Source organism: Myotis daubentonii, chromosome 1 (assembly GCF_963259705.1).
Source record: "Myotis daubentonii chromosome 1, mMyoDau2.1, whole genome shotgun sequence".
In the NCBI taxonomy this organism is placed as follows: domain Eukaryota; kingdom Metazoa; phylum Chordata; class Mammalia; order Chiroptera; family Vespertilionidae; genus Myotis; species Myotis daubentonii.
Window position 1 is genome coordinate 2,264,920 of NC_081840.1, and position 12,040 is coordinate 2,276,959.

A 12,040-nucleotide genomic window follows, 5' to 3' on the forward strand; every position below is an offset into this window, starting at 1 on the left:
GTGCCACTCTCTTCAGGAAGGTTCTTCGGGAAGATACGCTTTGCCGGGCTCAGCCTTCCCTTCGTGGTGCCGGGGAGAGGGGCTCGGCTCACAGTGACTGCGCTGCGTTCTTCTCCGAGTTTTCCCACCGAACGCCGGGGCCCGTGCCCTCCGCTCTGAGACAGTCCCCGTCATTCTCGCCTGTCGAGGTTGCACAGCGGACGTCACGGGAGCCTCCCTGCCTGGAAGGGGCTTGAGAAACATTGCCTTCCTCCCTTCCTCCCTTCCTCCCTTCCTCCCTTCCTTCCTCGCAGGGGCGCTGGTTCTCACCCCCGGCAGTGTTATTTGCCAGGGTGGGCAACTGCTACAGCAACAACCCAACATGACGGCGAAGAGGATTTCTCACTCACCCAGCGGCCCCACGATGGCATTCCTCGTGGGGCATCTCTACTGGGCGGTCCTGTCCAAGGGCGTCCCGGGAGCCTGGCCTCCTTCCTCCGGTGGCTGTCTTCTCCGTCCTGTGCGTTGCCTCTGTGCAGTGGCGCAGGGCACGGAGGATCGCTGGCCCTGTCTGAAGGTGGCATGGCTGCACCCCCTGTCCACACTGCATCGGCCCAGACACCTCAGGGAGGCTGGGAAGTGTCGTTTGGCCGAGGGCCCAGGAGGAAGAGGAAACCAGGTTTGGCGAGCGTGTGGTGGTCTATGTCACAGGAAGTGTGGCTGCCTAACTCGGTGGCTGTGCATTCCCCAGGGAACATCTCCACCCCCCCCCCCCCCCCCGCTAATGAGCACCCTCGACATCTCCAAAGCAGGGTGCTTGCAAGGAAGTGGTGATTAGTTGGACCCAGGAAAGGGGCCTGGCTGCACGTGAGCATAGTTTGGACAAATGAAACCAATGTCTTCGTCACCGGACTTGTCGGAGCCTTGGCCCTCCCGCCATAAGTACCCGCGGCCGGGGAATGGGCAGTATTTCCAGACGCAGCGGCTCCCCTTAGAGGGCTGAGCGCTAGTACTCGCAGAGCGTGGTTGGGAAAACACTGCTTTAGAAGTTGCTCAAGTTTATATCGTGAAACCAGAACATTTCCAAGAAAACACTGGAATTAAAAAAATTACCAAAATGTGCGGTCCCCGCCAGGAAGTTGGGTGCCCTAGGGATCGGGATGTGGGGGGGGGGGGGCACCTGAGGCGAGACTTCCTGATGTGCGAAGAGAGTGTTTTTCTCTCTCCCCTCCTTCCCTTCCCTCTCTCCCTTTCCCTCTCCTGGAGCCTGGGGCTAAGTGTTCTCTGGGGTTGAGCATCCTCACGGTCTGCAGCCTGGGTGGGTGCAGGCGCCCGGACAACACCACTGCAGCCCCGTCTCGACCGGCTGCTCACCTCAGGGCCGTCTGCGGGGCTGGCGGTGCCCGGGCTCCCCATCTGGGTGGATGTAAAGGCCCTTTCCCTCAGCTGGGGTTTTATGGCTGGCTGGCGTCATCTGTCATGAATCAAGGTGGGCTGAGGTTTAGCACGGAGGGTAGAGTCGCGCTCAGGAAAAAACTAGAGCAGGCTTTTTATTTTAGTTGCAGGCACCAGCCCTGCATATGTCTATGGAGCTTAAAACTTAATTTGGTGTGTAATTGGGACTCGCCCTTTGGAGCCCTGCGTTATGTGTTTTGGAGCAGCTGAGAGGCAGGGCAGAGCCGCGGAACGGGGCCCGTTAATTGGTGGCCTCTGGGACCCGTGAGAGAATTGGGTTGAAGTCCCCCGTTAGAATGCGTTTGGCAGTTTTATTTGTCTCCGTGGGGGCGAGGAGTGGGAGACCACCGGTCTGTGCGGGCTCGGGCCGGCTGCTCTGCCTTTGTCCCGAGCCCCAGGGTCCCGCATCCCGGGCCTGTAGGAGGGACAAAGGCGCGGAGGAGCCGCAGAGGGGGGCGCCGCCTGCTCGGCCGCCAGGACTGCACGCTGGTGTGCAGGAGCCGCCTGCTGCTCCGTCTGCGGTCCCAAGGAGGGTTTTACATTTTATGGCCAAAGTCTCGATAAAAGCGACTTGGGTCAGAGCAAACATTCGAGGAGGAAAAACAAAGGAAATTAAATGCAAAAATCACGGCTGGTGCAGACCACATGGAGCCCCGGCTTTAATGCCGCCAGAGCCGACCGGGGAGTGGTCCCCAGGAGTCGGAACCAAAGGGCGCCGGCCCGGGATTCCTGCAGCCTGGCCCCTCTCCTGTTTGAAAAGCAATTGCCATTTAATTTGTTTCTGAGTTTTATTTCTCAAGTGAACCAGCATGGGGCCATGTAATGAGGCTGTGTTTCTGGGAGGTGTTGAAAGACGGGAAAGAGCGAAACCACCGGGCAGGACCTGGCCGCGTCCAGACGGGGTGGCCTCTTCTCCGAGCCGCCCTGGATCCCGGGAGTCCAGGGGCACCGCGGCTGGAGGGGACAGGCCGGGGCCGCCCGGGTGGCTGCCCTGGGCACTGTCCGTGGGCCGTGGGCGCCCATGTATGGGCTGGGGGCAGTCCAGCTGGTGGACTCTCTGCCACCCACCCGCGCGTGGTGGGTAAGGCAGCTGGGATGCATTTGATCCTCAAAGCCACTGAGTCCTATAGTGATTCCCGCCGTCCTGGGCCTCTACCCGCTAGATGCCAGGGGAATGTCCCTCAGTGGTGATCATCAGAGTGTCTCCAGCCCCTGCCAGTGTGCCCTGGGGGCAGAGGCCCCCCTGGTTGAACTCCCCTGGCCGACCTGCACAGTGTTGGGGCACCGAGGCCAGCAGCCTGGCTGAGGGCACCCGGAGGACCCTGCAAACGTGGGAGGCACATGGGGCAGCGTCACCCTGGAGCCCGGGTTCAAGTCCCGATCTTCCAGGGAGAGCTGGGAGCTCTGTGCCTCAGCCTCCTCCTCTGTGGAATGGGGACAGCTCTAGGCCAGCTTCGGGGATGTCAGCAGTGGACAGCAGCGTGACGCAGCCCCCACTGCTGCTTTCCGGCCTTCCCAGCGGCTGCACGGGGCGGGCTCCCTAACTCCCAGGTCCCCTCCTGCTCCTCAGCTTCCCTGGGGAGGGGCGTGGCTTCCTGCAGTTTGCCCAGAGCCTTCGTCCCGGTGTCGGTCGGGGTCCGTGGGCACCGAGGGGCTGCCAGCCGATACCCTCCTCCTCCTGGTCTCTGGCTTGGAGGAGTGAGCACAGAGTGGAGGGGCCACAACCCTCCCTCCTCCTGCCCTGGCCGCGCCCTGGAGCTGGACGCAGATGTCCCCACGGACCCACTGGACGATGGCACAGGGACGCTCCCTTTGGGAACTCAGTCCTCGCAGGGGAATCCCGACCCATCTCCCAGGATCGGAGACTCCCGACTGCGTTCAGTGACGGCAGCCGCTGCCTGCAAGTGCTTGGGCCGCAGAAGGAACGGAAGCGACGCTCCTGCCTGAGCGATGCGCACGGAACCGGAGCCGGCGGGGTTGGCAGTCCGCCCCGCCCCGTGTCCGCGGTGGGCCCCGCGCTGCCTGCCGCCTCTCCTGGGCCAGGTGACGTGCCACGGCCTTCCCTACTCTGCCCGAGGGGGACCACGGGGCCGTGGCACTTGTCTCCCCAGCTAACACCCGGCCTCCTAAACGATGCGCCGTCGTCACCCCCAGCTGGAGTGAGTCGGTAGGTCATGGGGGGTGGGGGCGCCGGGGGTCCAGGAATTAGCCTATCAGCCGTTGATGCTGTGATCTGTGGGTCCTGCTTCGAGAAACACTGTGTCGTTCACTGATCACATTGAAATGGTGCGCAGTAATATCTCTCTCCAGCCTTAGCTCCGTGTGTATGTGTGTGTGTGTGTGCGCGCACGCCCTTCCGGGAGGATAGGCAATAAAACGTCTATAGTGGTGATCTCTGTGTATGCTGAGAGTTCAAGATATTTCAGATATATCTCTACATGCTCTCCTAATGGTTTTAATTGTTTGTAATCAGTGTACAGTGTTTATAAACAGATACAGCCACCACGCCTTCCTCGTGGGCGGGAAGAGCAGGCATTTTACAGGGGAAACATGACATAGGATGTGGGTGCGAGGGGACCGTGGGCAGAGGGCAAGAAGGCCACGCCTGCTGTGTCAGTGGAAGTGTTTGCGCTCAGAGCTGCGTCCCTCCCTCCGTGGCTCCCGCCTCCTGAGAAAGCTTGCACGGGGGAGGGAGGCCCGCCTTCTCATTTCCACACTGTCTGCGTTTGGCAAAGCAGGGACCCCACTCACGCCTGGGGATAGCGATGGTGGGTGAGCCGGAAGGCTGGGCCTCCCTTTCCATCTCTGTCCCCGGAGTCCTGGGCCTGGTGACCTCCTCGCCCACCCTGGCCGGCACTGGGCACCCTGGCCAGCCAGGCAGAGCCGGGGAGGGCCATTTTACAGCACGGTTACTGCTCTCGTTGCCCAGGAAACCACACAGGGCCCCACAAACGCCGTGTGAGAAGGCCAGACCCTTCCCGGGCCATGGTTTCCTACACCTTTACAACGTGATAGGTGCGGTGGAAAAAAGGGGCCGTTGGCTTTATGGAAACTATATAAAGTTTATGGAGCCTTGGCAGGCCAGAGGTAGCAAAGGCCTGCAGCGTGGGGGTGGGGGCTTCGAGGTGGAGAGAGCCCTGAAGAGCGGAGACCTTTGTGTGGGACACCAGGCACCGCGGCCTGAGGCTGGGCGTGCCGATGGGGCGGGGGGGGGGGGTGCGGGGGGTGTCAGGGAGAGTGGAGGTGATCCGATCGAAGTCTGGGTGAGCGGCACGGTCACCTTCCTTCTGCAGAGGGAAGACTGAGGCAAAGGTGTTTGAAAGCTATGAACTTGCCTAGGTCGCCCAGCTGATGGCGTGTGGCTCTCATGTGATGTTCCACATTCACACGCTCTCTCTGCTGTGTATTGAGTGATGTGTCCCAGTTTCAGGTCCAGAGAATATGGTCTCTGCACCCAGTTTCAGTTTGGGACTCGTCTGTTATTTGTGGTTTAGTCTTTTTTTTTTTAATGTTTTTATTGATTTTTTAGAGAGAGAGGGAGAGGAATAGAGAGATAGAAACATCGATGAGAAAGAAACATCACTGATAGGCTACCTACTGCACCCCCCCCCCACACACACACACACAGGGGATAGAGCCCGTGACCCAGGCATGTGCCCTGACAGGGAATCAAACTGGTGGCCTTTCGGTTCTTGGGTCAATGCTCAACCGCTGAGCTACATCGGCCAGGCTGTGGTTTAGTCTTATGGTTCCCTCATGACTTCAGTCACCACCTTGTGCTCCTCTGGGTCAGCTTTGCTGTCCACGCTGAACTGTATGTGCTCAGATTTGCCCACTGGCCATGGCTGGAATGGAAGGAGAGCCTCCCAGAGCTTGGCCCTGGTCAGGGCAGAGTGAGAAACATGCCCTTGTCTTCAGGAGCCCCTCCGTGTCCCACTTGCACTGTTGGATTCTCTTAGAGTTCCTGGCGGAGCACCCCTGGGGGTCTGAAACCATGTCCTCACCCTGGAAACTTCTAATTCATTTCTCCTTACATGTGTGCTCCGTGGTGTCTGTGTTTTCTCTCCTACTTGGCTGTGAATTCTTGGAGTGCTGATTCTATGAATGCTTAATTCTTTATCTGATTTTGCCTGTAGGGTCTGGCATAGTTCCTGGCATGTAATAATCATTGAATAAGTATCAGCTGGGAGGAAGCGTGGATGGGAGGATGGATACATGGTGGGGTGGAAGGATGGATGGATGGATGGATGGAAAGATAGATGGATGGAAGGATGGATACATGGTTGGGTGGAAAGATGGATGGATGGATGATGGATGGATGGATGGATGGATGGATGGAAAGATGGATGGGTAGGTGGATGATACAAGGTTGGAAGGAAAGATGGGTGGGTGGATGGAAAGATGGAAGGATGGATACATGGTTCGGTGGAAAGATGGATGGATGGATACATGGTTGGGTGGGTGGATGGATGGATAGATGGATGGAAAGATGGAAGGACGGATACATGGTTGGGTGGAAAGATGGATGGATGGATGGATGGATGGATGGATGGATGAATGGATGGATGATACAAGGTTGGAAGGAAAGATGGGTGGGTGGATGGAAAGATGGAAGGATGGATACATGGTTCGGTGGAAAGATGGATGGTTGGATACATGGTTCGGTGGAAAGATGGATGGATGGATGAGGCATATATAGACTAACAGACACCCGCTTCCTCATTTACACCTTTCTGCACAGTTAAACCGGCAGCCTAACCCAGGTCCTCTCGGGCTTCCGCCGAATGTACTTCTGTTTCATACTTTTGCTCTCTCTGACGCCATATGGAGGAACCAGCCTGAGTGCTAGAACGTGTGTATAAATACTTTACAATCCCCATAAACTTGTTTAAAGACAGTTGGGGGCGAAAGTATAAACTGGGGCAGCCTTTTGGGAGGGCAATTTGGAAGTAGCTATTAAAATTTTAAATGTGCCTACCACTAAGACCCAGCAGTTTCACTTCTAGTTGTCAAGCAGGAGACATGTATGCATGGGCTTGTGCACAAAGAGCCACATGCCGGGCGCTTATACAAGGTGCTCGTAACGGCGAAAACGGGAAGTAGCTAAGTGCCCATCAGCAGAGAGATGGACACCCAGCTGTGGGAAAAGCTGCAGAGGCACCAAGGTCTCCAGTGGGGTTTGGGGAGCTGTCTCCGACCTTCTGGAAAGCTCCGAGGCTCTGAAGCTCATGCCCCCAGCAGAGGCCCCCCTCCCTACCTCAGTTCTCTCAACTCCCTTTCTCCCTCCTCTTCCTCGCACCAGTTACAAGAATTCGACACTTAACCCTTAGGCCTACTTGCCAGCGACCTTCCCTTATAGAAAAGGAGGAAAAAGAGAGAAAAACCCGTCTCATAAAGCATAATTACTGTCTGCTGGCCCTTCAATTAAAAAGATTGAAGGGCACAATATTAAAATTTGATTTATGGGCGCCACTATCTACCCAGTAATGAGGCCGAGAGGAAAAAAAAGAACCACAGTCATCAGAGAAAACTGCGGCCCTCTTTCTCCCGCCGGAGACAAATGGCCTCTCATTTGCTCATGAAATGTTTTCTAAAGAAACGTGAAATGGTCTGAAGGATGTGTGATGTGTCCCCGGCTGTTGAAACCCAGAACTCGGTGACTAGAGAGTCAGCTTCCTGAGAGGCATAGCGTCTTGAGCCGGCGGGGCTGCCGGCGGGCCCAGCCCTGGGACCCCGCTGCCACATCTCCAAACAACCTTCAGGTCCAGGGGGCCAGGCCAGGACCACCGCAGGGCTGGGGAGGAGGGGGAGGAGCGCAGCACCAGCTCCGAGTCCCAGCGTCGCTGATTCGTTACCTGACCCTCCGTTTCTTCATCTGCAAACGAGGAGCGGTGACCTCAGTGACCGTGTGACCTTGGGCCGGTGCCAGGTTTCCCATCCGCCTCCCGGGTGGGTGGTAGGAGGGTTAGAACAGTGAACAAGGGTGAGGGCCCCGATGGGCACCAGCCGCAGAGCGAGCGCTTGGTAAATGTGTTCCCATCTCTGTTACTGTTATTGCCGATGTTTTTGCTGTAATGGAAAGACCTGGGATTTGAACCCAGACCTCTCCTTTCCGAGTGCCCATGGGGGGCAGACTGACCTGAGGGTGATGCCCAGTCCTGCCTCTCCAGCAGGTGCCCTGGGCAGTCCTGGTGCCTGGCTGGGCCCCAGTTCGTTCATCTGTAAGATAACTCTGCTCGCAGGCAGTGCTGCCAGGTTGTAAAGATGAACGGACACAGAGTCGATGGCAGGGACCCCGGGAAAGGGAAGCTCTTTCCCTAGGAGCCTGTGTGGGGTGCTGTCGGCGGAGGAGGCACCGTCTGGTTTCTGGCCCCTCCGGCCTCTGTGGCTCCTGGGGGACCCTCCTCCCGGGAGGAGGTCACATGTTTCTTGGCTCTAGAAAGAATAGTAACAAAATGTGAAATAAAGTAAATGAACAGCCTTGTGCCAGGTGCTGTGCTGAGTTGACTTGCGGATTGCAGGTCCCTGGGGGGGGGGGGGGGCCCTGGGAGTGAGCAGGTCCCACGTGGGGACGGGCGGCTGGCCAAGGGCACCCCGCTGGGAGATGACAGGGCCCAGTGAGTCCAAACCCAGGCCTGTCCGTTCTCTCCACCCCACGCTGGCACACCCCAGAGCCCACACCCCAACCCCTAATCGCTGGCCTCCCCCTGCCCCGTCTCTCCTGGGTCCCCGCTCCTCAGCCCCGTGGCTCTGGCCAGGCGGGTGGCAGCGCCGTCACCTGTGGCTAATTTGTATCTTCCCACCGGCCCTTCCTTTTGAAGAAATATATTTTTATTGAAGGGAAAGAGAGATAGAAACATCAATGAGGAGAGAGAATCATGGATCAGCTGCCTCCTGCACGCTCCCTACTGGAGATGGAGCCCGCAGCCCTGACTGGAATCGAACCGTGGCCTCCTGGTTCATAGGTTGACACTCAGCCGCCGAGCCACCACCAGCACTTACTAAGCTGCAGGGTCGAGGGCCCAAATGCTCGCGTGAGGGCGTGTAGAACGTTTTGCTCTGTGCGTCTCAGCTTGTGGCGCTTCATCTGCGGGACACGCTGGGGATGGTGGATGCCAGGTGCCACCCAACCCCTTGCCAAGCCCCTTGAGCTCGTCCATGGGACTCCCCGGGGCTGCCTGCCATCCGCCCACGACCCCCTGGGGAGGAGCGGGGGGGCTTCGTCCGTGTTTCCCTGTGCCCGGCTGACGCGTTTCTCTGTTCTCAGAGGAGAGGGAAAATGTGCAGAAAAGGACCTTCACTCGGTGGATAAACCTCCATCTGGAGAAGGTAAGCGGGCACCTGGATCTGGGTGACGAAGGGCTCATCCGTAACCGAGTCCAGTTCGGGAGCCCGGTGAGGGCACGCGGGGCAGTGGGTCTCTGTGGTTGTCGTCGTCGTCATTCATTTAAACGTCCACAGTGCGTGTTCTCACGGCCTGGCATCGCGCTCTGGGCCGGGAACACGGAGGTGAGTAAGGGGCGGTTCTATCCTCCGGGGCTGTCAGTCCAGTTGGGGAAGGAGAGGTCTACCTTTTTATTTATTGATTGATTTCAGAGAGGAAGTGAGAGGGAGAGATAGAAACATCAACGATGAGAGAGAATCATCGATCGGCTGCCTCCTGCACACGCCCCACTGGGGATCCAGCCCGCAATCCGGGCCTGTGCCCTGACGGAGAATCGAACCAGGACTCGCCTCTTGGTTCATAGGTCGATGCTCAACCCTGAGCCACGCCCGCCGAGCTGTTTTGCTCTTTATCAGAAAGCTGACTCCCCAGGACTCGTCCCAGCCGCGTCACTTCTTTCTTCGGACATCCCACGGCCTGCGTCTCCGGACAGGCAGCCGGTCCTTCCCTCCCAGCCTGGCAGGTCCTGCTTCCTTCTCTCCTGCCCCTCACCGGGACAGGAGTGACTGCGGACTGTCCTAGACTTAACCCGAATGAGGGCCTGAGAGGGAACCGTGGGAGCAGCTAGGCAGCAGAGAAAATGAATGCGGTTTGTGGGGAGTGGGGCTCTTGGCCGAGATTCTCATTCACGGAGTTGATTTTCGGGGCCTGGGATGTTTCCCTGGCAGCACTTGGCCACCCACACCTCTGTCCCCCGCCTGTGGGATGGGGTACCCTTGACCCAGGAGGCTCCTGAACTCTTCAGGGGAGGGCCTCCCTATCGTGGGTGAAGCGGTAAAAATCACTCGCCAGTTACTTGACTGTGGGTGCATTTCCCAGGGCTCGTAAAGAGAAGTGTTACTTCTGGAAAAAAGGGAGCCCGCGTCCCAGTCCTGAGTTCATTGAACTCCCGATTCGCCCGATGCGTGTGAGGGTGGCCAGTTCCTCCTGCAGGACGGAGTGTGGCCCTGCCGGCTTTCTTCTGTTTTGGTTTTTTTTTTGCTTTTAATTAAAAAGTAAATAGAGGGAGGTACAGAGGGGAACAGAGCAAATCCCTCCGTTAGCATTTATCCTACGGGGGCTTCTCCCCCTGGCCTGGCCCGGCTCGGCTCCATCCGGGCAGGTGGGCCGCGCCCACTCCGAGGATAAATCAGGCGGCACCTGGAACTGATGCCTAATAAACGGGGCAAAATTAACAGCCCTGTTTCCAACCCCGAGACTTTCAAGAGCAGCCTTTCATGGGAAGGAAACCCAGGCCTCCTGGGGGAATTGGGCTTACCTGCAATTTGAAGGCTGTCAGAAATATTTACCGAGGCTCTGGCTTCTGGAAAAATTCCTTCATTTACCGAAGGGTTAGATCATGAAGAAAGCCCTGGGGGTGCTGTTTGCTCGGCCAGACCGATCTCATGAAGCCCACGGAACGTTCGGGCCCGGAGTGTTTGTCCTGGAGCCGGTTCAATTCCTCCGCCTGCCCTCGCGCAGGATGGACTGCGGCCAAGGCCCGAGCGCTGCCGCCGCCCAGGCTCCCAGATCCTCCCAGTTCTACTCGCACATGAGGCTCGGCCACAGTCGGGGCTGCTCACGGGAAACGTTGTGTGTCTGTCCATCAGGGGGTGTTGGTTTGGGTCTCTCGATCGCTGCCTCCCATTAGCTGGGAAAGTGTTTCCGGGAGAGGCTCCGTACCCGATGCCCGGGTGCTCGGCCTGGAGCGCTCCCAAGGGGCTGCGGCAGTTTGCAGAGAAAATCACCTGCCTGTGGCTCAGAGGCAGTCCTGTTGCCCTGGGAGCGAAGCCCTTTGCTGTGCACCTGTGGGTGGGATCGCCCTGTGTTTGGGCACCACAGGCCTCCAAGGCTGGCCGGGCAGGAGCCTTTCTGGAGGAAAGGGTGCCTGGGCCCCAGCTCCACCGTGAGTCTCCGGGGTCACAGCTGCCCACCCCACTTACACCGTGTCCTCATCACCTCTGTGGACACCCCCTTTCATTGTCCCCGGGAGCAGAGAGCACCAGCCTGACTGTTTAATGCTGCAGAGGCCCCAGCACTGAAACGTAAAGGGAATCTGTGCTGCGTGGGGGCTCATTAGCATTGGGCGGGGCTCATTAGCATTGGATGGGGGCTCATTAGCATTGGGTGGGGGCTCATTAGCATTGGGTGGGACTCATTAGCATTGGATGGGGGCTCATTAGCATTGGGTGGGGCTCATTAGCATTGGGCGGGGCTCATTAGCATTGGGTGGGGCTCATTAGCATTGGGCGGGGCTCATTAGCATTGGGTGGGGCTCATTAGCACTGGGTGGGGCTCATTAGCATTGGATGGGGGCTCATTAGCACTGGGTGGGAATCATTAGCATTGGATGGGGCTCATTAGCATTGGATGGGGGCTCATTAGCATTGGGTGGGGCTCATTAGCATTGGATGGGGCTCATTAGCATTGGGTGGGGCTCATTAGCATTGGATGGGGGCTCGTTAGCATTGGGTGGGGCTCATTAGCACTGGGTGGGGCTAATTAGCATTGGATGGGGGCTCATTAGCACTGGGTGGGAATCATTAGCATTGGATGGGGGCTCATTAGCATTGGGTGGGGCTCGTTAGCATTGGATGGGGGCTCATTAGCATTGGGTGGGACTCATTAGCACTGGATGGGGGCTCATTAGCACTGGGTGGGAATCATTAGCATTGGATGGGGGCTCATTAGCATTGGATGGGGGCTCATTAGCATTGGGTGGGGCTAATTAGCATTGGATGGGGCTCATTAGCATTGGGTGGGGCTCATTAGCATTGGGTGGGACTCATTAGCATTGGGTGGGACTCATTAGCATTGGGTGGGACTCATTAGCATTGGATGGGGGCTCATTAGCACTGGGTGGGAATCATTAGCATTGGATGGGGGCTCGTTAGCATTGGGTGGGGCTCATTAGCATTGGGTGGGACTCATTAGCATTGGATGGGGGCTCATTAGCACTGGGTGGGAATCATTAGCATTGGATGGGGGCTCGTTAGCATTGGGTGGGGCTCATTAGCATTGGGTGGGACTCATTAGCATTGGATGGGGGCTCATTAGCACTGGGTGGGAATCATTAGCATTGGATGGGGGCTCATTAGCATTGGGTGGGGGCTCATTAGCATTGGGTGGGGGCTCATTAGCATTGGGTGGGGGCTCATTAGCATTGGGTGGGGCTCATTAGCA

General features: G+C 57.8%; 1 protein-coding gene across 2 annotated transcripts in view; it reads left to right on the forward strand.

Moving 5' to 3' along the window:
* The window catches only part of CLMN (calmin), a 90,816-nt gene that overhangs the window by 47,765 nt on the left and 31,011 nt on the right, over positions 1 to 12,040 (forward strand). For both annotated transcript variants that reach the window (XM_059685876.1, XM_059685875.1), the window contains exon 2: positions 8,702 to 8,763. In XM_059685876.1, coding sequence (XP_059541859.1) covers positions 8,702 to 8,763 — 62 coding nt within the window. The remainder of the gene's footprint in view (positions 1 to 8,701; positions 8,764 to 12,040) is intronic.